Source organism: Nelusetta ayraudi, unplaced genomic scaffold (assembly GCF_046127955.1).
Source record: "Nelusetta ayraudi isolate G7.1 ecotype Tasmania unplaced genomic scaffold, CSIRO-AGI_Nayr_v1 ptg000146l, whole genome shotgun sequence".
In the NCBI taxonomy this organism is placed as follows: Eukaryota; Metazoa; Chordata; class Actinopteri; order Tetraodontiformes; family Monacanthidae; genus Nelusetta; species Nelusetta ayraudi.
In genome coordinates, this window is record NW_027466196.1 from 584,918 (window position 1) to 610,404 (window position 25,487).

The 25,487-nt window shown below is 49.0% G+C and overlaps 1 protein-coding gene across 6 annotated transcripts in view; it reads right to left on the bottom strand.

Annotated features, from left to right (window-relative positions):
- The window catches only part of iqsec1b (IQ motif and Sec7 domain ArfGEF 1b), a 125,790-nt gene that overhangs the window by 32,703 nt on the left and 67,600 nt on the right, over nucleotides 1-25,487 (bottom strand). The window contains exon 1 of one of the 6 annotated variants that reach the window (XM_076013206.1): nucleotides 21,231-21,628. The exons of 4 other annotated variants lie outside the window; for them this stretch is intronic. In XM_076013206.1, coding sequence (XP_075869321.1) covers nucleotides 21,231-21,307 — 77 coding nt within the window. In that variant the 5' untranslated portion in view covers nucleotides 21,308-21,628. Of the gene's footprint in view, nucleotides 1-16,219; nucleotides 16,414-21,230; nucleotides 21,629-25,487 lie in introns of those variants that run through there. One more of the 6 variants, XM_076013208.1, reaches the window with a different exon arrangement.

Sequence of the window (25,487 nt, forward strand, 5' to 3'; positions counted from 1 at the left end):
AGCAGAACAACAAAGTACTTCTCTCAAGAGTGTAAATGGCCTTGTTAAATACTCGGTATCGGTGAGTATCGGAACGCTTTCACTCAACTTGTTCTGTAAAAAGTGCTATCGCTGCGTCCCCACCTACTGTGTGACTATACTTTGCACTCTAATGAGTGCAATTTGAAAGAAAGCATCACTTCATCTGCCTGGTATCACTGCGTGGTGAGCACGCTTGTGTGCAGCAGGCATTCAGATGACGATCTGAAAAGATATATTTTGATATGTCTGTACAATGAAGCCAATGTTGTCCCAGCGCCGCTTGATGAGTCACCGTCTTGGTGTTTGGCTCAGGTGCACGCCCGGCCAAATTCCAATCAGCCGCGATCCCGGAGTTAAGGGTCCTCGCTGCGGTAATGAACGACGGCAAGCTCGTTGAGACAGAAAACCAGAGATGACTCATCAGAGTCCTGTCACCGCTTCCTGGGCCCCTCCTGCCACAGCATTGCTCCTGAATAACAGGCCTCGTCATTGGATGAATGCAAGCAGATGTGATTTGCCTTAAAGCGGCGCTAAACGCTTCGGTGCAACTTTGAGAGAGGGGGGCTGGGGGGGAGCTCATCCGGCAGAGATTTGGAAGTGTTATCGTCTCTGAGGAAAAACATCATCAGGGTTTGGGCCGTTAAAGCAGGCGGAGCAGGCAGCGTTAGCGTCTCTGTGAAAGCACCAGAGAAGACATTTCCCCTCAGAAGCGTCGCTTAGTAAAAAAACCAAAGCGCTCCAATTCTTGGGTGTCTGAGCGTGAAAATTAACCCCCCCCCCCAAAAAAAACAAAACAAACTAAAAACTAAAAAAACAAGAGCAGAACTCAATTTAATTCACACCCACAGAGGATTTCATCATTGTAGAATTATCTGATACCAAGCAGCTTAATGCTGCATAATCTACCCAACCTGAAAATCCTGCCCCCGAGGACAGAAAGCAAGAGCCCAAAAAAAAAGAGGGGAAACCGCAGATCTGGCCTGGCGAGATGGAATTTATAGCCACCAAGATCACACAAGTCACACATAATCCTGCGCCGCGGGCCAAAAAGCCCCAAACTCATTATTAATGAATTAGTGCGCGCTTTGGCAAAAGCCATTAAAGTGTATTAAGATACGCAAGATGAAGAGAAACGGCGAGGAGGCGGTGGAGTGGTTGTCAGTGACCCCGCATCTCATTTGCAGTAATGGGGTGCATGACTCAGTGGTGCCCCCTCACTGTGAGAGCCGGTGCAGCTGAGCTCAGCACAGCCTGATGTCATCAACTATTCCCGGCCACGCTGACAGATCAATAGCCGTCCACTGCGTGGTCATCCTTTGCTCAGCCAAAAAGAACAAACGGGGAGCCAGGATGCAATGCAATGCAATGCAATGCGCACACACACACACACACACACGCACGCACGCACGCACGCACGCACGCACGCACACACACACACACACACACACACACACACACACACACGCACACACACACACACACACACACAATCAGCCCCTATGTTGTTGCAGAGGAGGACAGGAAGGACAAGGACGACGACGACGACGACGACGACAACAACAACAACAACAAAAGTGCCGGCGTTCCCACTGAGAAGTTCAGCTGTGCCCTCAGCTCCAGACTGCAGGCAGTGGAGGAGGTCCCTCCAGCTGCAGCATCACTCACTGGCTATGACATCACACTCCAGAGGAAGAGGAGGAGACGTGTGATGAGTGATGAGGGCGAGTCAAACTGCTGCTGCTGCTGTCTGTCTGGGTGGGTGACTGGCGGGAACACAGCCCTCACACACAGGCCAGCAGTGCTCTCTGCTAGTGCCCCCCCTCCCAGATCTCACCTGACACGGGTCACACACACACACACAGACACACACACAGAGGATGTCCTGATTCAGTCCAGTAGATATCGGCTACACACAGAACGTCCTGTAACAGTGACACTGACTGACTGACACACACACTCACTAACACACACAAAACATTCTCTATAACACACACACACACACACACACACACACTCGCAGGCCTACCGGGGATGCTGAGCAGTTTGCAGGATGAAAGGACGGGAGGAGCATCGTCGCACGTCCACCTCCAGCCTCGGAGAGAGAGACACTCACCACTGCCCCCCCGCCTCCCTCCCTCCCTCCCTCCCTCCACTCTCTCTCCCTCTGTCTGCCCCCCCCCGCCTCCCTCCCTCCCTGCTCCCTCGCCACTGGCCTGTCATCACTTCCTCCTCAAGCCACGCCCCCCACTGCTCATCTCTCTCTCTCGCTCTCTCTGCCCCTCCCCCCCTCCTCCCCACCCCGCCCCCTGGTGGAGCAGTGTGTCCAGCCTTCAGCGCAGGCCGGCCCTCCGAGTCCTTGCGCTGGCTGGCAGCGCTGCAAGGTCAAAGCTGCTGCTTTCTGAGCAGCCACTCCAGTCATGTTCAGTCAAAGCCAAGAGAGAGAGAGAGAGAGAGGGAGAGAGACAGAGAGAGAGAGAGACAGAGGGAGAGAGAGAGAGAGAGAGAGACAGAGAGAGAGTGAGAGACAGAGAGAGAGAGAGAGAGAGAGAGAGAGAGAGAGAGAGAGAGTGAGAGACAGAGAGAGAGAGAGAGAGAGAGAGAGAGAGAGAGAGAGAGTGAGAGAGAGAGAGAGAGAGAGAGAGCGAGGGAGAGTGAGAGAGAGAGAGTGCTGGCTTTCTTCTGTTACTTTTCATTGTGTTTTCATTTTCTCCCCGGTAGCGTTGGAGGATCAGACTGCAGAATGCAAAACAGCAGAAGATGTTGAGGTCTCTCTGATGTTGATGTTGAACATGAAGAAGAACCCAGCAGCCAGGCTTTGGACAAAAACTCTGTCTGTCCCTTAAAAGCCCAAATCATCTCCTTTCAGAACAAATAGCTCAATTATCTTCCCTCACCTAATTGGCCATCGGGGGGCAGACTTGAGAGAAAAGCAGCCCCCCCCCCCCCCCTCCAACACACACACACACACACACACACACACACACTTTCACATCCCAACAAAACAAAACAAGAAACAATGCAGTCAATATCAGCGGTCCAATTTCCGCTCAATCTATACCTGGTACAGAAGCCCGAGTGTCATCCGTCATCTTGACAAAACAGTCGCATTTTGTAGAAATATATGAACAATAGTTCATTTGCGTAGCGTTTTGCCCCAAATGACTTTGTGTTGAGCCGTTTATCCAGAAAATACCATATTGAAGACGAGTGGGCAGTATTGTTCTGATTGGGTCACATCGATCAAGTGAGTTCCAGAGGCCTGATGGGAAGTGACACGACCCGATGGGCCCATTCATGTGGAAGTCTAAAACTTTTTCCCGTGTCTGCGCTGGCTGAGCAACTTTGGTGAAGAAAACTGAAGCAGTGCGTGTTTCACACCGGACCAATCAGAGGCTTAGCGGTGAGCTGCAATGATGCTAGCACGCTGCCAACATGCTGAACTCTTGTCAAGCAAGCACGTTAGCATCCAGTCACTGCAAGGACGCGGCATTCAGCTGAGATCCCAGGTGGGCTCAAGTAAGCCTGGCCAAGCTTTTAGCATAGCATTCACGCTAGGTCATGCGTTTCCTAAACACGGCAAACCAACAGTGAAAACTGTCTGAATGTCAAGTTGCCAACAAGGCACGCAAACCCAAAAGAACTTTGTCACAAGCTGCGTTACCGTCACCCCGAGCAAAAGCAAAAAAGGGAATTCACGGAAAATCTGGCGGAACGAGATTGGATGAGAATTCCGGCTTCCCACCAGTCAATGTAAAACACATGCACGTCGCCGTCGTACTTTGTCAAAAGTGTTTAGAAATATCACTTTTATTTCGCAAAAAAAACCCCCAAACAACCTGTCATTGAACCGCAGCTACTTTGACGCACACAAAACTCCGACATGCCAACGCTGAAAGCGGCCTGTTGTGGAAAAAAAATACTAAAGATCAACTGAGGGGATGCGAAGGTCTTTTGGATCTTTATTCCTGAGCTCAGGGCAAGCACACACACACACACACAGCAAGTGTCTTCATGGTCTTGCAAAGAAGGAACAAACTTGTGCATCTTATACAGGTTGGACCGTTTACAGAAGTGGCGCTAGAGGGGTATCTGCATCCTCTGGCCACCCAGACACCCGTGGACGGGTCAACAGAACAAAGTACTTTCGTTGCCCTTTAGCCACAGTCGAGAAAATGGACATTTATGATGACATGAACACGTGTGATGTACATATAAGGCAGTATGAACAGTAACAGGACAAAGAGTGCATGCAGAGTGCACGCTCACTTCCCCAGGTCAACTGAGAGGGCAAGAAGTGGAAAGTTGAACAGAAACCAGACAGATGTGAAAAGAACACTCCAAAGCATGTGCAGAGAAGTCACGAGGCAGGCTTTAAGGCCTTTAGGTACACTCTTCCATTACAGGCCACGCCAGCGAGAGAGTGGACAGGAAGGTCGCGGCTTCCCCCCGCTGCCATCACAGGAGAACTGCCCACAAAGTAGCCGGCCGGCTAAAGTGCGCAACCACGTCGACAGTGCAACACGGGCGACGGACGCGTCACGTGATACCCAGCAGGAGTGCAGACTTACTGTTGAGACTCTAAACGGCAACTGGCATGGAGAGGCATTAATATCCCGAGCGATCCTCTCTGTCCACTTGGGAGGAAGTCGGAAGTCTGCCAGCAGGGGTCGTGGCCCCTCCTAAACCTTGGCACCCACAAGACTGATGTGGCAGCGCGACCCGTCGCCAGTGCCAGCAGCAGCAGCAGCAGCAGCAGCGGCAGCAGCAACACGCAGGCAGCGGTGGCGATGGGGGGAAGAGTGGCCGTCGAGCGACGCCTGCTGCGCTCCTGCCACTGAGCCTGCAGGATTACCAATAATGGGATTTCCCTCCAACGGCTCCCTCTGACAGGTGGTGTCCTTGTTTAGCTCAAGTTCAGCTTTGGCTGTAAAAACGTCACCGTGGTTTACAGTCTCCCGCTTTAGTCCAGGGCCTCGGGAATATCCATCTCAGCGGCCTCGCACCAAAACTCGGGCTTTCGCTTTCCGCAAAGACCTGGTCATGCTGAGAAACGTAGAAGGTTGTCGCAGCGCGCTCGATGATGGCACTGGGATTACGCCTTCATGTAGTCTTTGGTTGGACTCTCAGAAAAAAAAAAGTAGGAAAATGGTTGAAAACAGTGTGGGCGGGGAAAAAAAAACCCCATCGATATCTGTCAATAATCCTCTTGGTTGTTACTCACTATCAATATCAATTCCCTGTCAAAGCAGGAGGCCAATAATGACCACGCAAGCCATGGCAGTCTACACAGCAACGCATGCAAACGCAGCACCAGCTCTGCCTGGCGTTAGAAAACCTGCTGCTGAGCCCAGCAGCACAGTGTTTTGTCCTGGTCAAGTGGTGAGACGGTGGGTGAAGACAACAGACAGACGAGACCGACTGGAGACGCGTCATAATGTGATGATGCTAATGAGGATAAAGCAGCTTGTTGCCGTTCCCTCTTAAGCCCCTGAAAGCAGGACGGCTTGTGACATCACGCGGATCAGCGGCGCCGCTGCTTCACACACTGCGGCATGGGAGCGGCGCCGACTGCGTAAACACCGACGCCAGCGAGCGACGGCCAACAACGCTGCCACCACACAAACGTGGGTCGGTCTGGCTCTGGCTCGCAGCCCGAGCCAGAGCCAGAGCCGAAGTCTGTCTGCTGTATACAGTACCGCCCACAACATTAGAACCTCCTGAGAAGGTTGTTGTATTTGCCCATGTGTGAACTCTTGTGAGCCAACAACCCAACACAGACTTTCTAAAGGCTCAGCAGCCTTTTGCAGGGGTTTTGGATTCTTTGGACTCTTTGAAGCTACAAAACTGAAGCTTTTCCACAGTATTCTAATGTTCTGAGTTTGTGGCTTTGTGCTTTTAATAAGCTGAAATTCTTAATCAGCAAAGTTACAACGGGGAACTGCTTGAGAGGTCAATTTGCGTGGAACGGCTCAATAAAATGTGTTGCTTTCACTTTTACTTGATATTCTAATTTTTCGGGTGGTACTGTTGTTGTTTTTTTGTGTAAAAGATACTCACTTAAAAAATACCCACTTTTGCTTTGACCACAAAAAGTGGGAAAAGTGATACAAGACCTTCGAACCTCCGCTGCGAGGTACAACTTGACAGATGTATTCAGTATCAGGGGAAATGATCAAACCATCTGATCAACAGTCAGACCAAGTGGTCTGCTGGAGAGCTCCTACACAAACCGACACAGTACAACAACAACAACAACAACAACAATTTTTATTGTTTCATCTGTGTTTACTATTACAGCACCTGCAACCTAGAGATAAAACTTCCTGAACACTGGAAACTTCCATTATTTAAATAAATAATAATAAAAAAAACAAAGCAAACCCCTATGGCTGGTCGGGTGTCTGGCCTTTCTCTAGTAATGACACTGTTTGACCAGCAGAGGGGGTTATGACTTCACTAATCAGGCGCGGATTGGCTGCTCGATCAGAACGCTGCTGAGAAAAACTGCAGATTTCTTTGGCACGTCCTCAGAAGGAAAGATGACCTGACGCAGCTCACCAGCTCACTCCACGCACGTGACCTCGTCCTCGGGCGGAACATGTACTCGCTGATGCAACCCTTCCCTCCCTCCCCGAGCAGAACACTGCGACTGAGGTGGAGATGCACAAATAGAATCACCCCCCTCTAATTTCTGTCTTTCATTGTCTCCTATATAGATGTAAAGTCTCTCTCTCCCCACCAATTAGGGATGGGCGTGCTGGGCGTGTGTGGGGGGGGAACATCTCCACCAGCCTGCTTCTCCACTCGGGGGAGCTCATTAGAGCCGAGCGGCCGTCGGCACTCAGCTGGCACCACTTCTGTCGCCCAGTCCGCCACGTCATCGCCCTGCGACGCCGTGAGAACAGAGAGAAGAACCGCGCCGCTTTCAAGTGCGACGGTGTCCAGGTGTGAAGCGTTCAACGTCCTGTGTGTAAAATAATTTTTTGAAGGAAGCCCGCCTGACAGCGGGTTTTATATTTAATCACTGTCAGGTGGACTTCCTTTAAAATAAATAAATAAATAAATAAATAAATAAATATGGCGGTGCAAGATGGCAGCTAACTAGGAGCAAGACTCTTATTGCTCTGTGTAGATTCTGATACAGGGTGCCCCCCTGCCACCCCCCGAAAAAAAAAAAAAAAAATTGGCAGCCAGGTTAGCATGATATTTCTATCCGCATATTATCATTTGAATCACAGGGAATCTCTTCATTTCATAGACCAGCAAACTTAATCCTGTGTCGGTGGTGCGTTCAGAGGTGTTGTTGATTTATTGAACAGACTGCTTCAGCAGAGCCGAAGAGCGAGAGACTCCCTGGTAGCGGGAAGAAGAGGGTGTATGTCAGAGTACTTGGCGTTGTTGTGATGATAATTATTGTTCACGCATGCATACGAGGTTCCTTCGTGAGTTTTGCGTCGCTTCTCATTTCAAATGCAGTACTGCTGCCAAAGTTTTCCTTCCTTCCTTCCTTCCTTTCTTTGAAATACTGTCAAAGCTGCTAATTTCCTTCTACATTGTGAAAGAGAGAAGATAACGGTGCAGTACGCAAATGTCATCGGTCGTAAATATGGAGGAAATTCATCACATTTGCTGAGGCTCACCGGCAAAACTTCAGCGGCAAGCAAAGCTGCTGATGACACCCGGGTTCATTTACAACCAAGCACACGACAGACTGCATAAATTTAAACAACCCACAGTCTATCAAACCCCATACCAACTGCCACGTGAAGACACAACATTATTTCTGGCCAAAGCTGTTGAGATGTCTGAAGAAAAAAACAATGCTTCTGAGTCACACTGCTGAAAACTACAGCAACTCTTTATCAAACAAAGAAGAAGAAGAAGAAGAAGAAGAAGAACAAGAAGAAGAAGAAGAAGAAGCGCAGGAGGCTTGAAAGGTGAGAAATCGCTGAACAAGAGATTTCATTTCTCGGCGAGGGGACGAGATAAAAGCTGACGGCATGAAAGGAGGAAGCACGGCGGCGTGATTGGGGGAGGGGCATCACGGAAGACTAAAGCCAAAACATCACAGGGACATTGTAAGAAAGACAGAAAGACATCATGGCCCGTTATCATTTCAGTTTAAGGGATAATCTGGGATGAATTTCTCATCTTCAGTGGCACGGTCCAATCAGACAGGAGATCCACAGAGAGGAGCTGCAGCCTTGTTCACACAGCAGTGTTGCAGTCCTGGAGGTTGGTCTTGGTCTCGGACTCGGGAAGTATTTTTTACTGGGTCTGGTCTCGGTCTGGGACTGGACAGACTGGGGATTTCTGATCCCGACCAGTGGAGACTCAGCCGACACTGTAATAGCATGATAATAACAGAAAATAATCCGGCTGCTGCCGTTTTACTCCCTGTTGGTGACACCCAGAGTGACACCCTGAAACTTCATTCCTAGTTCATTGATTTTTTTATTTTTATTTTATGAAGCAAAGTTGTTTTTTGAAAATGGTTCAAAATATTCAAGAAAACGATTCAAAGCTCCCTTGCTGGACAGAGTCGTCGCCGTTCCAATTAGAAGCAAACTGGAATTTAAAAAAGATACTGGTCTTTTTTTTTCTTTCTTTGTTGTTGTTATTTTTCCTTGAGCAATAAAGTCTTGGTCTGGTCTCGATCTTCACGCTCTCTCTAATGTCTCTCTAGAATGTCTTGGTCTGGGTCGGTGCTGTCTTGACTGCAACACTGGCACACAGTGACACTACAGGCTCATCAGATATTAAAAGCCTTTTCATTATTGCCGTGTGGGGACCACTTACGACGATGCCTGGTGCTGCCCACTGATTACTACTGGCTGACCACCTGCCCCACCAGTCACATGGCTCATAAAAACCCCACGCAGCTGTGTGTACTCACACCCACTGGCTCCACACGCCACCGCCGAGGCCTGTTTTCACTGTTTATTAAAGGGCCTTTATGGAGAGCCTTTAATAAATTGGGATGAAAGGATTGGAAATGTCACCCCAGAGTCCGTATTTGCCACTCCAGATTTTGATGATGATACTTATTGGAAAGAGCACTGGCAAAGTAATTGACTATTTTCCATTATGAAGCAGTAAACAGCAACACAGAGGATAAATGCATAGAAAATTCCTCGTAAATCTCTCATAAATGCAGTTCATATGGAGAATCAGATTGGTAAACGCTGTCAGAGGGCAGCAAAGGGGTACTGATGGCTTTGCGTACGCACACACACACACTCACACACACACACCCCTACTCCTCTCCACTTGCTCCCTCCCTCCTGCATCTCCTTTGCATTAATTATGACACTGGGAATAAAGGAAAGTGTAAAAACAGGGAGGAATCGCAAATGAGCAGGAATTGATTGGGAGCTCTCATACTGAGTGATTGCTCAGCTCCACCGTTAATCTATGAAAGTGGCCTAGACCGGGCAGACAGAGGAGGACAATGGAGGCTGAGAGGTGCCGGTGCTGGGCGACCCCAGGCAGAACTGACCCATCCTTACCAACTCATTAATGAGGGGAACGAGCCAGCTGTTTCCCCTTGTCTGTTTGTTTTCTCCAGTGGATGTTTCCTGCCCCAGCATGTTGAAGCTCATGTTGAGCAATTGAACTTTGTCCAAATTTCGAAAAAAAAACAAAAACCAAAAACCAAAAAAAAACCCTGTCATGGAAACGCAGCTATACTGACACTAGAGCCCCTGAAGTCAAACAGTGGAAATCAATCCATCTCCTAAACCCTGCTCTCCTGCACTCAGGGTCACTGTGGTCTGCTGGAGCCTCTCCCAGCTGTCAGAGGGTGAAGGCGGGGTGACACCCTGGACCGGTCCAACAGTGGAAATATACTCCACAAATGAAATGAAGGTTTTTATTCCCCAGGATGCCTGGCTGAGGGACAGGGGTGCATCTCATTTGGTGGTTCAGGAGCCATTAGCCCCCCACTGAGCAGCCGCTGCCATTACAAACTGCACTGCAACCGCTCCATAAGTAGATAGCAGAGTGAGTATTGCTGCTCTTCCATAGAATCATACTATTTACATATTATTTATATACTTATTATTGCATTTTTTTTTTATCATAAACTACTTACTTAAATTCAGTGATGAGCACTTCAGAAAATCTGCACTAAAAGGATATAAATTATTAGATTACTTGAGTTTCAATTGAAGACAGAATTGCTTGAAGTCATTTCACAACTACAGTCATAATAACAATCATGATAATATATATATATTTTTTTATGATTGCCACTGTCAACCTGCTTGGCACGGCTGAGGGCAAAAATCCGTGTTACACTGGAGCGAGTTCAATATACTATATAACGTGAGAAGCCACATGTTGGCGGCGATGCGTGCTCTGTTGTGTACTGACGTGACCATGGACCCCCGTTCACGCCACATTAGAGTGGGAAGCCACACATGATGAGTGCACGCAGCCTCAGTTCCCTCCAGCTGTTGAGGGAAAGCCACCAGTCCCTCACCGAGAGCGAGCCCAGCTCTTCACCATGCAGGAAATAACGGACTTTTTGACGTCACGCTGGGAAAAGCGAGACGGAGGTTTGGGTCAAAGCAGCCAGATGTTGCCGGAAGTTTTTTTTTTTTTTTTTTTTTTTTACAGCAGTGTCAGGATCCTTTCAAAACCATCTCTCCAACTTGTCCGTGTTGTCAAGCCAAGCAGGAGGAAACCCTGCCGACCGACCGACCGACTGAACGTTGGGTGCGGGAGCCCAGCTGGTGTCGCTCAGGGCCACACAGGTCATTAATGTTGGATGAGCTCGGCCTTACTCTAATGCATGGACCATGGTAAAGGAGCCCAGCTGGCCGCTACATCGCCCAGCGCCCCGGCCGCTGTCTGGTCATTACTGACCCGGCCACGGGTCAGCGCTGATGCAAGGGCCGGCCCAATTAGAACACCCGACAGGGATTAAAAAGGACACTCAGTGCAGCAGCTGCCTGCAATGGAAGGACATCTCCGTTACCACGCTGACATTTACTGCCAGTTATGCCAATTAAAAGGCACCACGCTTCCACCCAGGCTCTCACCGTATCCCCCATAAACTGTGATTCCTGTCTGGCCACAGCATTATTGTAAAGTAGGTGGACTTCCACTTTCATTGCTGCAGCTAGACAACCCTCACATTCTAGGCCTTAAAATTTTTCCTCAAACCTGAGTATTGTCTATAAATACTTGCACAATAGTGCACGTGCAGCATGAGGGGGTTAATGTTTTAATGTTGGTAAATGCACTAAAATAAACCACACTTAAGACTGATATTCCAAAGGCAAGACAGTGCATCACCAATGCACGGTGTCCAAAGAACTTTTCTTTTTTTCTTTTCATTTTTCCACCACTGTATTTATTCACCTCTAATGTACTGAATTACAGTCAAAACAAAGGCTTGCTGGGATTAAGGTTGAAGACAGCCCGAGTCCGATTACAAGGCAGAAACCAGACACTGGGGTTGCTGAAATATTTAGAACAGCTAATTAAAAAAAACAAAAACAAGCTGGCCTCTGGTCCAACAAAAAGCCAGCGTGGCTGAGGAAGCTCTGTGTGCCACATATCTACACATCTAGGAAAAGAAATGGATGCCTTGATGCTGCAGGAGGAGACGGTGACGGAGCAGATAGCTTCTCCGTGATGGAACATCACCTATCGGACCAGCACGGAGCTGATACACCAGTCAAGGTGCCTCGCATTTCACACGACAAACCAAACCTGACGAGCCTGATCGGGATGAAAAGGATTCCTCGCGCGCTCAGGGCCAAAAGTGTGAAATTGCAGAGGAACAGGAGCCGCACAAAGACAGCCTCCATAAATCTGTTCAAAGCGGATGCTGAGGGCCAACTGATAGAAGACAGCGTGAGAACCCAGCCAGCCGCTTTGCTTGGGAAGCACCAAACCGACTCGGTTTTGTTTCATCAGCTCGGGAATGGCTGCCCCGTCGACACGTTCGGACCGAGCAGCAGCACGCAGCGCCACCCGTCTTCTCTGCTGCCGTCTGAATAAACCTCTCGGCCTTGTGTTAGGGCATGTGAGGGTTGAGAGTCCAACGCTCTGTACTTGCCCTGAAGCCAGCTCGGGTGAACAAGAAGAACAATAAGAAGAAGAAGAAGAAGGAGGATGAAGAGGAGGAGGAGAAGGAGAAGAAGAAGGCGACAAGGATGAAGACGAAGAGGAAGATTTTGATTTGACTTTATAGAAGAAGAATTTGGATTTTGAAAATCAACATTGAATTGCCACTCTCATTCACCTTCTCCAAAGAGAGAACCTGGAGAGAACCCAGCAGACATCTGGAGAACACGCAAACTCCACGCAGAAAGACCCCAGGAGACCCTGGGAATCAAACCCACAACCTTCTTGCTGCGAGGCAGCAGTGCTGACCACTGCACCACTGCACCACTGGAAGAAGAAGAAGAAGAAGAAGAAGAGGTGTTGCTATCTGAGAGGAGTTTTACCTTTGGAGGCAGACTGGTTAAACAGTCAGCGACGATCTGCTCTGTCCTTCAAAAATAGATGAATAAATAAAAATAAAAATAAAATAAAAGGCAGTCGGGCTGGACGTGAACTTGTGGAGACTTGGTGTTGAGCAGGTGTTGAGCAGAGCAGGCTGTTCCTGTCCAGCAGGAGAGGCAGAGTGCAGGCTCCAGACAGACTGTCAACCCAGCTCCAGTCACCTCCACCCAGGCAGCTGTAACTCCACTTCAGTCCACAGTTAAATTAATAATTCCCTGCTCCCTTTTGGCGGGTGGTAGAAACAGGCCGATCGGGTTCCCTCCTCCTCTACTGTTACACCAGAGGACATTTTTAAAGGGCCGGCGCGTCGCAAAGACGACGGGGGAGAAATACAGCGGCTGGAAGCAGGACGTCTCTCTTTAAAAGAGGATCTATGGAGTCAAAGAAGTCCAGCAGAGCAGCATTTCTCAACTGCTGGGTCGTGACCCCAAAAGTGCATTGCAGAGCTGTTTTGATGGGGTTGCAGTTTCCCTCTTTTTAAAAAAAAAGAAAACGGATTTTAAAATATAAATGTTTATAGAGAAAAACGTATTTTGTAGGACTCCCAATTCAATTCAATTCAATTCAACCACTTCAATAATTGACTTGCTGGATATGATAGAAAGTGGGCGGGCATTTATTTTGGGGGTTTTTGTGGGCAGCATTTGTGTTGCGACTTCACGATAAGGAAAAACGATGCGTGTCCTGAGACTCCAGCAGCTGAGACTCCACCCTCTCCTTGCCAATCACACATTCACCACATCACCAAAACATCCTTCCTTCACCTCCGCAACACTGCATGTCTGCGTCCGTCCCTCTCCCAGACCACAGCTGAAACGTTCATACACGCCTTCATCACCACCAGACTCGATGACTGCAACACTTTGCTCTTCCCTCTACTCATCTACAAAACTACCATACATCCAGAACTCTGCTGTCGCCTCCTCACTCACACCCGCCCCAGGGAGCACATCACCCCCATCCTGTAACGCCTCCCCCCAGGTGAAACTCCTCCTCCTCCTCAACTTGCAGTCCTTCCAGAACCAGGCTCCTCCTGACCTCTCCAACCTCCTCCAGCTACACCGTGCCACCCGCCACCTCTGCTCTACTGACTCCAACCTCCTCACATCCATCACCTGCACCAAGCAGCGCCCCCTCACTCTGGAACTCACACCCACAACTCATCGGACTCAACTCGGACTCATTACAGAACTTTAAATCTCTCCTCAAAACCCACCTGTTCAAACTGGCTTGTGCTTAATCCTTTTCTCTTGTTCTTATTTTTGTTTTGAGTGTCCAAAAAAAGCGCTACATAAGTCCAATGTATTATTACTGTTATTATTATCATCATTTTAGAACCGCTGCCCTCCAGACTGGGTGCTGGAGCGCTCACACACTGACTGGGTGGGTGTGTCGTCGGGGGAGCAGGGTGACACCCAGTCATGACTCCTGTCCTCTGGAATGTGCTGCTGGCGTAGTGGGAGACGTCTTCCCTCGCCATCAGAGGGGTCAATCTGTCACTCCCAACAGGAGCAGCGTGGAATGCCCGCGGGAAGCAGGAGGGGAAGGTTGCTCGGGTATTAAATACACAGTCGCGCTGTGTTGAACAGAGCGGGAGCTGTCCGGGTGAATATCGTGTCGTGTATCACAGCTGAAAACGGCCTGAGAGGAAGAGAAAATCCAGTGAGTCCGCTGAGGATGAAACTGAATTCCCCCCCCCCCCCCCCCCCCCAAAAAAAAAAATAAAAAAACAGGTTTAGAGGCTGGGTCACGATTTTGGAAAGTACCCATTTCCATATTAGCCAGTGTGCTGTTTACAGATTTCCTCCAGTCCTCTGTGGAACACTGGTGCACTGTGAGATACTGGCAAGTGTGCCGTAAAATGATCCAGTTTCACTTCATGGGTCTAAAAAAAAAATAAAAAATGATAACGCTCCAATGTTGAGTGACAGGTGCGTTAACAGGTGTGTGAGTATTCTCCTCCCAGGATATCAGCTTTGTGTGCATGTAAACAGGTTTCACACTAAGCGGGTGCTCACTCATACATGAAGAGACTATGTTGTCTTAATTAGACATTAATTAGTCATTTCATCCTATTTTTGCTTGGTGCTTTGCCATGGGAATTCTTTCAATGTAAAAAAAAATGTGGCGTGGCTCAAACAGGTTGAAAAACCCTGATCTAGTTGACAACTTCTTCCCTGTTGAACATGAGCTTTATTTACAAAGACCTCAGGCAGAAGTATTCCTCTTTTATTATTGTTTTTTTTTTTTTTTTTAGCTGATGTTGCTTTGTTTGATCTGCCTCCATTCTGTTTTATTGTTTTTAGCATGTATAAACCTTACAGAATCTATAAACTGACCAACTAACTAACTAACTAACTAGCAGTTTGTTGCAGTCGCTTTCAGACGAAGGTCCTCAGTCCAAAACTCTGAACCACAACTGTGAAACGATTCCCTGAACGTTTGCAAACCACTCAGGCAATAGCAATAAATCAACACCTGCACCAGTGCCTTAATGAATTGGCCACTCACTGATGCCAGTTGCAGCGTTTCCTGCTGGTCTGCAGACTCAATGTTGCATTGAAAAACACCCATTATCAACAGCTGCTTACAGGCTGACTGCTAGCGCTGCTGCTCCCGCGGCCGCGTGGTGGACAGCGACGACAGCTTATATAAATATCCCACCCATCTGACTGCAGCCTCATGGTGAGTGACTGTCTGCTGGGTTTACAGCAGCGCAGACTGACCCGCAGCCAAGAGGGGGAGAGGAAAAACACACACACTCTCACACACACACACACACACACACACACACACACTGCAGTGGCATTCATGGGAAATCAGAGGAAGATCAGACGGAAAATATCTGCTGGTTGGTTCCACCAGGCTGTGAGCGAGTCCTGCAGCAGATCCACACAGCCAATCACAGGACCCGCTGAGGGGAAGGAGAAGCACTGACGCCAGTCGCTGGACACTGGAATTACAGAGCCAAGGAGCTTCTGAATGGTGATTGGCCGCTGCTGACTCAGGCTGCTCTCGCCACTAATTGTTAGCCTTGCTGCGGTTTAAAAAAAATAAAAATAAAAAATAAATATCACGCTGCTCCCCCTTCCCCTGCCTGGTCCCTACTGCGGCCTGTTGATTCCCAATGACAGCACACAGTCACTGAGCAGCATGTGGAAATAAAAGGGAGTGTCGGGATGGGACGACGTCTCCCTCGGCCGACAGCAGTCCCAACACACGCGCACACACACACACACACACACACACACACACACACACAAGCGCGCACACACTCCACCGTCACAAGCTGAAACAACTCCAGATTTCGGGTGGTGAAGGTCCTGAGCAGGGGGCTTTGACGGTGCGTCAACCGTGTTTTCCTCACTCGTCAGGAGCTATGAGGCTTTTGATTGAGCTGCAACCACCTCACACCACAAGGTTCGAATCAAAGACATGAGCCAACGTTTGCCCAGGGAAGATGTACGAGTCCGTCTGGCAAGACCAACCCAGGAGGAACACGACAAGAGTTGGACAGCGAAAAATCAAGCTGTAGGAACCAATAAGGAGTAAGGGAGGATTTTCTTTTTGAGATTTAAAGTACAAATCTCCAAAACTGTGAAATAAAAACCCACAAAACTTTTTCTGTGAAAGTGGTTGCATTTCCAAGCTGTTGACTGATTCTGATGGTTTCTCTTACCTTATAGTCCGGACTGAAATGCAATACTTCCACATTAGATTCCACATCCCCCTGACATGGTCAGGATGAGAGCCTCAAGTGTTAGTGGAAACCAGATTTAAACAAAAAAGAAGAAGAAGAAGAAATAAATCAAAGTTTTGAGGGCAACTTTGCCTGTGAACGACCGGCTGGAGTGAGGAGTCGCAGCAAGCATCCGCCCAGGCCACTCCTTCCCTCCTTCCTTCCTTCCTTCCTTCCTTCCCTCCTTCCTTCTTTCTCTCTCTCTCTCTCTACATGAGCCCGTATGAGTCTTTTCTTCCTTCGGGGGAAAAATGACTAACTCCCCGTCCTGGCGGTCGGGTTTCTTCTGTCACGTCTTCCGTCTCTCTTCCCTCTCCAGAAGTCGACTCAGTGAGCTGTCCTGGTGTGAGAGGAGCAGAGTGGAGCAGAGTGGAGGCTCGCCCAGCATTACCAAGTAAGGCAGCTGCAAAGGGGACCAGACACGAAGGAAAATCCCTGCTGGCCTGGGTTTGTAACTCTAGCGCGTGTTCGCATTCCCACCGGTGGCTGCTGCTGCTGCTGCTGCTGCTGCTGCTGCTGCTGCTGCTGCTGCCCTGCACTTCACTGTCCCTCAACTGCAGCTGCGGTTGTCCGTGCGGTGGAGTGCAGTGAGGCTCCAGTGTTGGTCAGGTCTTCCCTCGCACCATCAGGCCCAGCGGGTGATGAGACACACTGATACTGGCGCTCTGGGACGCACTACACGCTATCAGCCACACGGTTTAGCGAATAGCACTCAGGGAAGAATAAACCTCAGAGGCAGTCGAGCAAAAGCAGCCGTTGAGTCAGCACTGTGGAATGCAAAATAAAAGTCTAGTAACCTTGGAGGAGGAGGAGGAGGAGGTGGCCAGTGAGGGCTTAAGTCAGCTTAAAAAACTGCTTAAGACGGCGAGAGACACGGAAACAACGGAGAAGGGAGCCTTTATTTTTTTTTTTTAGTTTTTCGTTTCCTGGAAGTTTTTTAGAACATCAGCTTTAATCTCTAATCCTTGCTTTTTTCTGATTTTACTTCAAGCGGACCCCTCGCTGCACACTGCCTCGCACCTCCTCAACGATCCTCAACTCGTACAGACTGCGATGAAGCTGCTCAGTTGCTGAGCATTTCCTGCTTCTCCGAGCGCCACCGTGTGGGCCAGCAGGAGGCCGGTCGAGGACAAAGAGGTCGTACGACTCCATTTCTGCCGGGTGATGGCAACCAATCCACCGTGAGGCACTCTCAGGATGCACTGATTTCATTTAGAAGTTGGCAAGTCCGTGCAAAAGTCATTGGCCATCGTTTACAGACGCACGCAAACAGACTTTGGCTGCCCACAAAGCTCCTGCTGACACACGCAGTAACACAAATCCCAGCAGTGTGCACGTGACGTGAAGTTCACCTCTGTCATTCTAGACGTTTAAGAATAGTCGAGCATTTTCACTCCCCGCCGGCCCTGGTGGCCTTCGTCCCTCTTGCAGCTGCCACACATTTTTGCCCTCTCCATCCTTCACTGCTGCAGCCGCCCGGCCCAGCGTCTCCTGTGTCGCACTCCCACGGCGGGCCAGCGAAACACAATGTTGGAGATCATTTTGGTCAGAGATCGAGGAGAGAGCGCGAAAAGCCGCCGGCGTACGGAGCGAATCAGTGCCGTGGATTATTTCTACACGCAGGACGAAATACAGAAGAACCGCAGAAGGTTCTTGACAGTTGACAGCGAACTGGAGCCACTCAGTGCAGGCAGCAGCTGCAGCAGCAGTCAAAGCAGCAGCAGCAGCAGCAGCAGTGAAAGTTTTTGTGTTGCTTCGTCATTCCAGTTCAAATTTGCGCAGTCAGTTGATTTGTTTGGGCGTTTGGACTTTGATGTTTCCATTTCATGGCAGGGAGAAAAACACAGAGAGCGTTGCTGAGATGAGACTGGCTGCTTGAAGGAACATCACTGCAAGGTGGAGGACAATCATCCCAGAGGGTTCGCCCTAAATCACAGCTGGCATAAAACCGAGGACGGAATTTTACACTGAATAACTGCAATTAGTGATACAAGAGGAGGGGGGGGGGGGGGGAATCATCACTATGGTGATTGCTGCACAATAAAATGATATTTAATGTGCTCTTCTTTGGGCAAGAAAAAAAGAAAATGATGGTAGGGAATCAGTCTATGGAAGAGCTGCTCTCTGTCTGAAGACACTGATGTTCTACAAACGGTCCTCAGTACTGATTGTTCCTTGTCCAGTGTGACAATGAGAAGGAAAAAAAAAGAATCAAGTAATCCAATCAAAAGAGGCCTCGAGGGGGAAAAGGGTCAAGCCGTGGTCTTTGTGCAGGGGAAAACAGATTAGGAAGCCACTTTTAGGAGCTATTGTAGAAAATTAGAGAGATCTGATCCACACTGGGAGGTCAGCTCTGCCCTGAGTGAGAGGTCAGTGGTGTGACTGTGGAGGTGCAGCTGGTGTCTTCACCACTGATGGACTGTCCTTCTGGACGCGAGCAAGAGAGTTGGGAGCTGTGTCAAAGGCCTTTGGACTCGTCGCCCTCCTCGCACCCTGTCAACACAACGGCTATTGGAGTGAACACCCGGCTATTAGGACACGGGTAAATCCATTAGGCCACCGCTCGCAGGAGACGACGGATTACAGACGGAGGTCGTTGATCTTTGCTGGTCCAGAGGAAAACACACACACACACACACACACACACACACACACACACACACACCACTGAAGAATCTCCCACACAGCTGTTATGAGGTCAAGGGTCATGAAGTAGGGGAGAAGAACTTCCGCTTTCGCCATCCTGATCAAACTTCCGACCCCCCGATGTTAATCTGCTGAAGATTTGTCTCCCCTGCTCACACCTGCAGTGACTGATCTGTTATTGTGGGATCATTTTCAGCCTCACTCAGGTTCCCATAGAAGGGAAAGGAAACAGGAATAAAGTCAGCTTGAGTGTTTAAACGCCCTGCCATGTTCAGCCAGCCTGTCAATGATATTTACTGTATGTGTTTCAGTGCTCAGATTTCTATTGGTTGGGTTTTATTTTAAGTATGCTGACGAATTTTTGAAAAAAATAAACAAATATATATATTAATATATTTTTAAAACATCCTGGATTACATGATGGTTTTTTGTTTTGCCCATGAAGAGTCCAGCCACACACACACACACACACACACACACACACACACACACACACACACACACACACACACACACACACACACACACCGCACAAAAATCAATGATGCACTGAAGAGCAATTAAAGCATAAAATTTGTTACCTTTGCACAATAAATATAAAAGAAATCTCAACCCAGTAGTTAACCTGTAAGCTGTTATATTATCATTTAAAGACCCTCCTTCAAGACAAGCCTCCAGACTGGGCTGATCCTGGCACTGAGTCAAGCAGGCCGTGCCAGCCAATCACGGAGTGTTTCTCTGAATGGAACACAGAAGCATCAGGCAGAGCAGTGGGGGAGGTTTTTTTGTTGTCTGCCCTTCTGGTGGCGTGGAGGAGAGAGTGGGGGGATGGGTGGACTCATGAATAAATATGGCCAGGCAGTAAGTGTTCCCCTCTATACATCCCATACAGTACAAACACCCTGGATTTGATTTGCGCTCTCTGAGGCCGAGTCTTCCCTGAGTGAGTTCATCACACTGGGAAACACAATCAGAGAAGCTGCCTGTTTACAAGCCAAGTTCCCCGAGAAACACGGACTGAAAAATAATAATCAATAAATAGATCTGTTGAATCAACTGCATTCAATTGACACATCAATGTAGTGTTAAATAATGTTAAAAATTGAGTTTGCTGTTTTTATTTAATTTTTTTTTTTAAGAAATCCAAGGAGAATATATATGAGCTAAAGTAACTTCTAAAGAAGACGTGGGCAAACTATGGCCCGGGGACCAAATGCAGCCAGTCAGTCATCAAACAGCTGTATTTCCTCCATCTTTGCAGTGTTTTCAGAGTCATTTCAATAAAGAGCTCAACACCCTGGTGGTTCTGGATGGTCCTGGATGGTTCTAGGAGGTTCTCAGAGCTAAACACCCTGGTGGTTCTGGATGGTCCTGGATGGTTCTAGGAGGTTCTCAGAGCTCAACATCCTGGTGGTTCTGGATGGTCCTGGATGGTTCTAGGAGGTTCTCAGAGCTCAACATCCTGGTGGGGCTTCAAAGACACTGATTTGGTTGCAACTTTGCTTTTGTTCATTTTCCATTGACATTACAGCAACATGTTTTTCTCCATAATATCCCAGGATAGATTGTTTCCTCCTATGAGGTGGCTCACCAAAACACTCCATCTCTCTGCTGCTGCTCCGCTACACCCCCCCCCCCCCCTTCTGGTCCAACCAGTCAAAAAGTTGCCCAGCCCTGGCCTAAAGTCTCTGTTAAAGAAGCTTCCAGAGCAACATCAACCAGAAGTGTGAAGCAAGTCAAAAAAACTGACTTCATGATCTCATTAGGAGGCACAGCAACTGTCCTCCTCCTCCTCCTCCTCCTCCTCCTCCTCCTCATCATCATCATCATTTCTCCTCATGACACCACACTTCACCAACACATCTCCTGAATTCAGTCTAGAAAACAGACTCGTCTCCATAGGAACTGATTCTACGGCAAAGTTCTTCATCACTGCATGTTCAGGACCACCATGAGGTTCCACTGGCCCACTGGGCTCCCACTGCTGGAGGACACGTGCCGCCTCGCGCTGCCCAGCCAATAACCATGAGTGGGAGTCACACACACACAGACAATGGGGCGGCAATGGCACGGGCGCTTGTCAGAGCTTGTGGCAACAATAGAGCCCCATTCAGAGAGTTGACCTCCCCGACACGTGGGGGACCGCCGAGCACCAACACGGCAGCGCTGGCTGGGGATCAGTCACAGCGCATTTCAACGTGACAAAGACGCCATGCGCTAAAGAGAGTTGACAAAGTCTCAGTCGTATGGCGGAACCTGAAATCAGCCTGGACTGCAGAGTGACTGCAGAGTGACTGAGCCTTACCTCTTGTAGAAGCTGTGGAGAGGCTGGAGACAGAGGAACTGCCAGTAATCCAAACAAAAGGCTTTGAACTTCAGCATGGTGTCGGCCGATGATGCTCCGGGCCCTGGTCAAGACGCTGCTCTACACCCACCCGGTCCATCAGTGGAGAGCGAGAGGCCGCGGTGAAGGAAGGAGGGACGGAAGGAGGAGGTTTCTCTCTCGTCTGGAGACACAGAGCCGATCCTGCAGAGTTCAGGCTGCACGCTGACACCTCCTGCCTGGTGTGTATGTGGGCCACGTGGAGGGGGCCGGAGCTGCATCTCTCAGCCCCCCTTTGTTGATGCTGAGCGCCTCCCCCCCTCCCCTACCGTCCTCCACCCCCTCTTTGTCCAGGTTGAGAGAGCTGCAGAACAGCTGATGTCAGCCACTGGACCAGCAGGGCAGCAGCTGCCTTCACCTCCATCAGTCAGTGCCAGAGTTCCACGTCTTCTTCTACTTCTACTTCTTCTTCTTCTTCTTTTCCTTATTTTGAATTAGCTTTATTTAAAATGACGAAAGACCTCGGGAGCTTCTCAGCCTCTCTCATCTCATCTGGTGCCACAAAAACATTTCGTGTGCTGCTTGAAACAATGAATTATCTTTCTCTGAAACATTGAAAGACGGAACGTTTCTTTTGGGCGTTAGTTTATTGTTGACCTATTTATTTATTTATTTTTTTTCCATAAATGTATGTCTGTGTGAAATATGTGCAGAAGATCCAGTTTGTCCTGGTAAATAACGAGTGGTTGTAAAAATCTTCCACCAGGTAACTTTGGCTTGAGTTACCTATTGTGCTGAGCAGCTACAGTGACAAGGTTCCGACCTGGCGGGCCAACAAAGCACAAAAAACCCCCGCCCCCACCCTCGCCCACACCCCCACCCCCACCTCTGTGTATCAATTAGTCTTTATCAGACGCTGCACGGCCCAGGCTGCGACCAATCAGCTGCAGCACATGGTGCACAGAGGGTGAGGGTGAAGCCTGGGCGCGCACACACACACACACACACACACACACACACACACACACACACACACACTACATAATCCACGTGCTGGTTGCCAGGGAAACCACAGATGCAGGGGTGAAGCGAACTGATGGCCCCTCTTGCTGATTGGTGGAGGGATCAGAGTGGAGAGGCGGAGGACGGGGAAACGCCGCCGTCCGTCGTGGTGCATCTCCAGACGGGATTAGCGGCTCTGGCGATGTTGCACTCCAGTCAGGTGACCGCTGTGAACTCTGCTCCCTCAGCTGAAACTCTGGCTAGCTGCGTTTCCATCACCCCTAGCATTGCGCCAAACCTAAATATGGCCATAATGAAAACTGGTGGCAACTTGGAAAAACCTCTCCAATACGGCTGAAAGGTTTTGAGGCTCTCATGAGGAGGTTTTCCACACATATCCCTATCGAGGAATATCTCAAAAGTCTCATGGAAAGACTTTTTTTGGCCTTTACACGTCAGCAGACGTGACATACGGGGTCACGTGACCAGTTCACTGATCAGTGAAAATGCCACGTTATGATTGGACGGAGGAGGAGATGGAATACAGTATTTTTTCAGCAAAGAGAAAAATATGACAACCACTCTGGACAGCAAACAACATGGAAATGCAGATTGTTTAACAAAAAAAATGTGAATGTATCTGGTGGTGCAAATTTGTTTTTGAAAGGTTTTTTTTGTTGTTGTTGTTGTAGTTGTTTGTCGTGTTTGTTTGTTTTATAAATATATCATTTTTGTAATCGATTTGCACAAGATTGCTTTCATTTACAATGTACGAAAATTAAACAAAAATAAAATTCAATTTCATTTAATTCAATTCAGATTTATGGCAAAATCTTTTGTGCCTCCATCCTCCTCCCAGTCGGGTCTGGACCAGAGTTTACACCAGAATTACGGCTTATGATCTTCACACCGTTCAGTGGAAAAACACCTGCAAATCACAACTGTACTTTGTGGAAATTTATTTATTTATTTATTTATTTTTAGAAATATGGCTTTTATTTTGCTAAAAACTGTCATGGAAACGCAGCTTCTGACGCCTCACACGCAGATGAAAGACGGGTGCAGATGCGCGAATGAATAAGTGATGAGCACAGACGAGCGAGCCATCAATGGTTTATGCCGACACATGTTCCCTAAAGCGCGGCCGTTCGGCTGATGCTTGGCGGCTCTACCGGCGCTTTGTGTGTGTGTGTGTGTGTGTGTGTGTGTGTGTGTGTGTGTGTGTGTGTGTGTGTGTGTGTGTGTGTGTGTGTTTTATTTATTTATTTATTTATTTTTTTGCGCGGCTGTTTTGCGCTCTGCTGCTGTGTTTGCCGCCTTGTGTGTCTTCTCCGTGTCAAACACCGCAGGGTGCGTGTCGCTGCCGCCGCCGCCGCCGCTCTCCCCGGTGATGAGTCAGTCAGCCGTCGCCGACGTCCCGGCGGTGATTGTGTTAAAAACGGAGGCTGGATTGCAACGCCAGCGTTCGCCGCGCAGCAGCAGCAGCAGCAGCAGCAGCAGCGATACGCCAATTATTCAGGCTGGCGCGCAGCTTTGAAGTGAGAACAGACAGCATTTTGTAAAAGGCTGCGAGTCATGAGAGGAGCAGCAGCAGGGTCGGGAGTCGAGGCAGCGGCGCTGCAGAATGACCGCCACTGCAGTATAGCAGGGGGTTGCAAACACAGGGCTAACCGGTCACAGTGGCAACCTACAGTTACTGATTAGAAGGTCGACCTGCAAACGGGAGCGATGCATCTCTTAAAAGGTCACGGTGCTTAAAAACGCTCGGCACCGGTACTGAAGCCTCTCATCCAATCAGAACGTTGAGCTGGATCCCATCCGTCTTCTAAACAATTCCCATCACAGTCAAACACACTCAGCTTTCCATCTGTTTTTTTCTTTTTTTTCTTTTTTCTTCTTTGTGATCGTAAAGTTTTGCAGTTGCTCAACATTTGTGCGGCGGCAGCAACGTGTTCTCCTAGTTTGAAACAAGATCACGGAGATCCCATTGACGTGAACACATTCAGCTGCAGCAGCTGCAGCCTTTATTTGATATACTTTGAATGCTCATGTTGCCCTCATCCTTTTGACACAATGACTTCGGCAGTGTGTGATATCATCCCTCAGTACATTATGCAGAGGCATGCTAGTTCAGTTTGACAACATGTTTCTACCTTACCTCACCAAACCCCCCCGACCCCCCAAGCATGATTCTGAGGTGCAACACGGTGGCTTGTGTTTCTTGGCGAAAAAGCAGCTGAGGTAACAAACCTCCAGCAGCAGCAACACACTTTGCTGGCAGAACTGATCCCATTATCTTGTTTATACGCTCATGGAAATTTTAAAAAACCTCACCGTGTGACCTACATTTTATGAATCAGATTCAGGTCCCCAGAAGGACACGCGGAGTGGAGCGGAGAGGAGAGGGGAGTCAGAAATGTGTGTGACGCCATCGAGATAAGAGTGCGAGGAGGTGCGGGCGGCTCTGGACTCTGACTCCACAGCCGCCCGCACCTCCTCAGATTCTACTGTAGTTCTGCTGCGTCGCGTGAAGCCTCCTCCGCCGCTGCAGTGGCTGCAACGCTGCACTCACTGCAGCGTTGTAGTTGAGGCGACGCCAACCCAGACCTTCAAGACATTCAACACCTTTGCTTTATAAAAAATTAAGAAACCAATGAGCTAGGAATAAGAGGTCAGGGTGTCACTCTGGGTGTCACCAAACAGAGCGTAAAAAACAGCAGCAGTTACAGTGTTGACTGTGTCTCCACTGGTCTGGATAAAAAAAAAAAAAAAAAAAAACCCAGTCCGTCCAGACCGTCCATCCAGACCGAGACCAGACCCAGTAAGAAATGCCTCCGAGACCTTTAAACAAGTGTTTCGAGACCAAGAGCAATCTCCAGTACTACAGCACTGGTTAATTCCCCAGCAGGAGGGGAGGGAGGTCGTCCACCTGCTGAGATGGCAGTGAGTGATAAATGGTCGGAGCAGCTCTCCTCATCACCCCCACACTCTGAGCCTCAGGAAGCAATAAAGGTGGCCGTGGCTGCTCTGCCCCCGCCGCCGCCCGTGGGACTGCGGGCCGCCGTAATTGCAGCCATTGTGGTGGTGCGAGGGTCCAGCTGAGGTCTGAGTGGAGGGTAATGAGGAGGGCGTCTTGCATATTACGCTCCTTATGTGGCTCACGTTGGACACTGATTGATGGATATGTCAGATGGGGCCTGGGCCATTGATCTTCGCCATTCTTGCTGAAGCCCACTG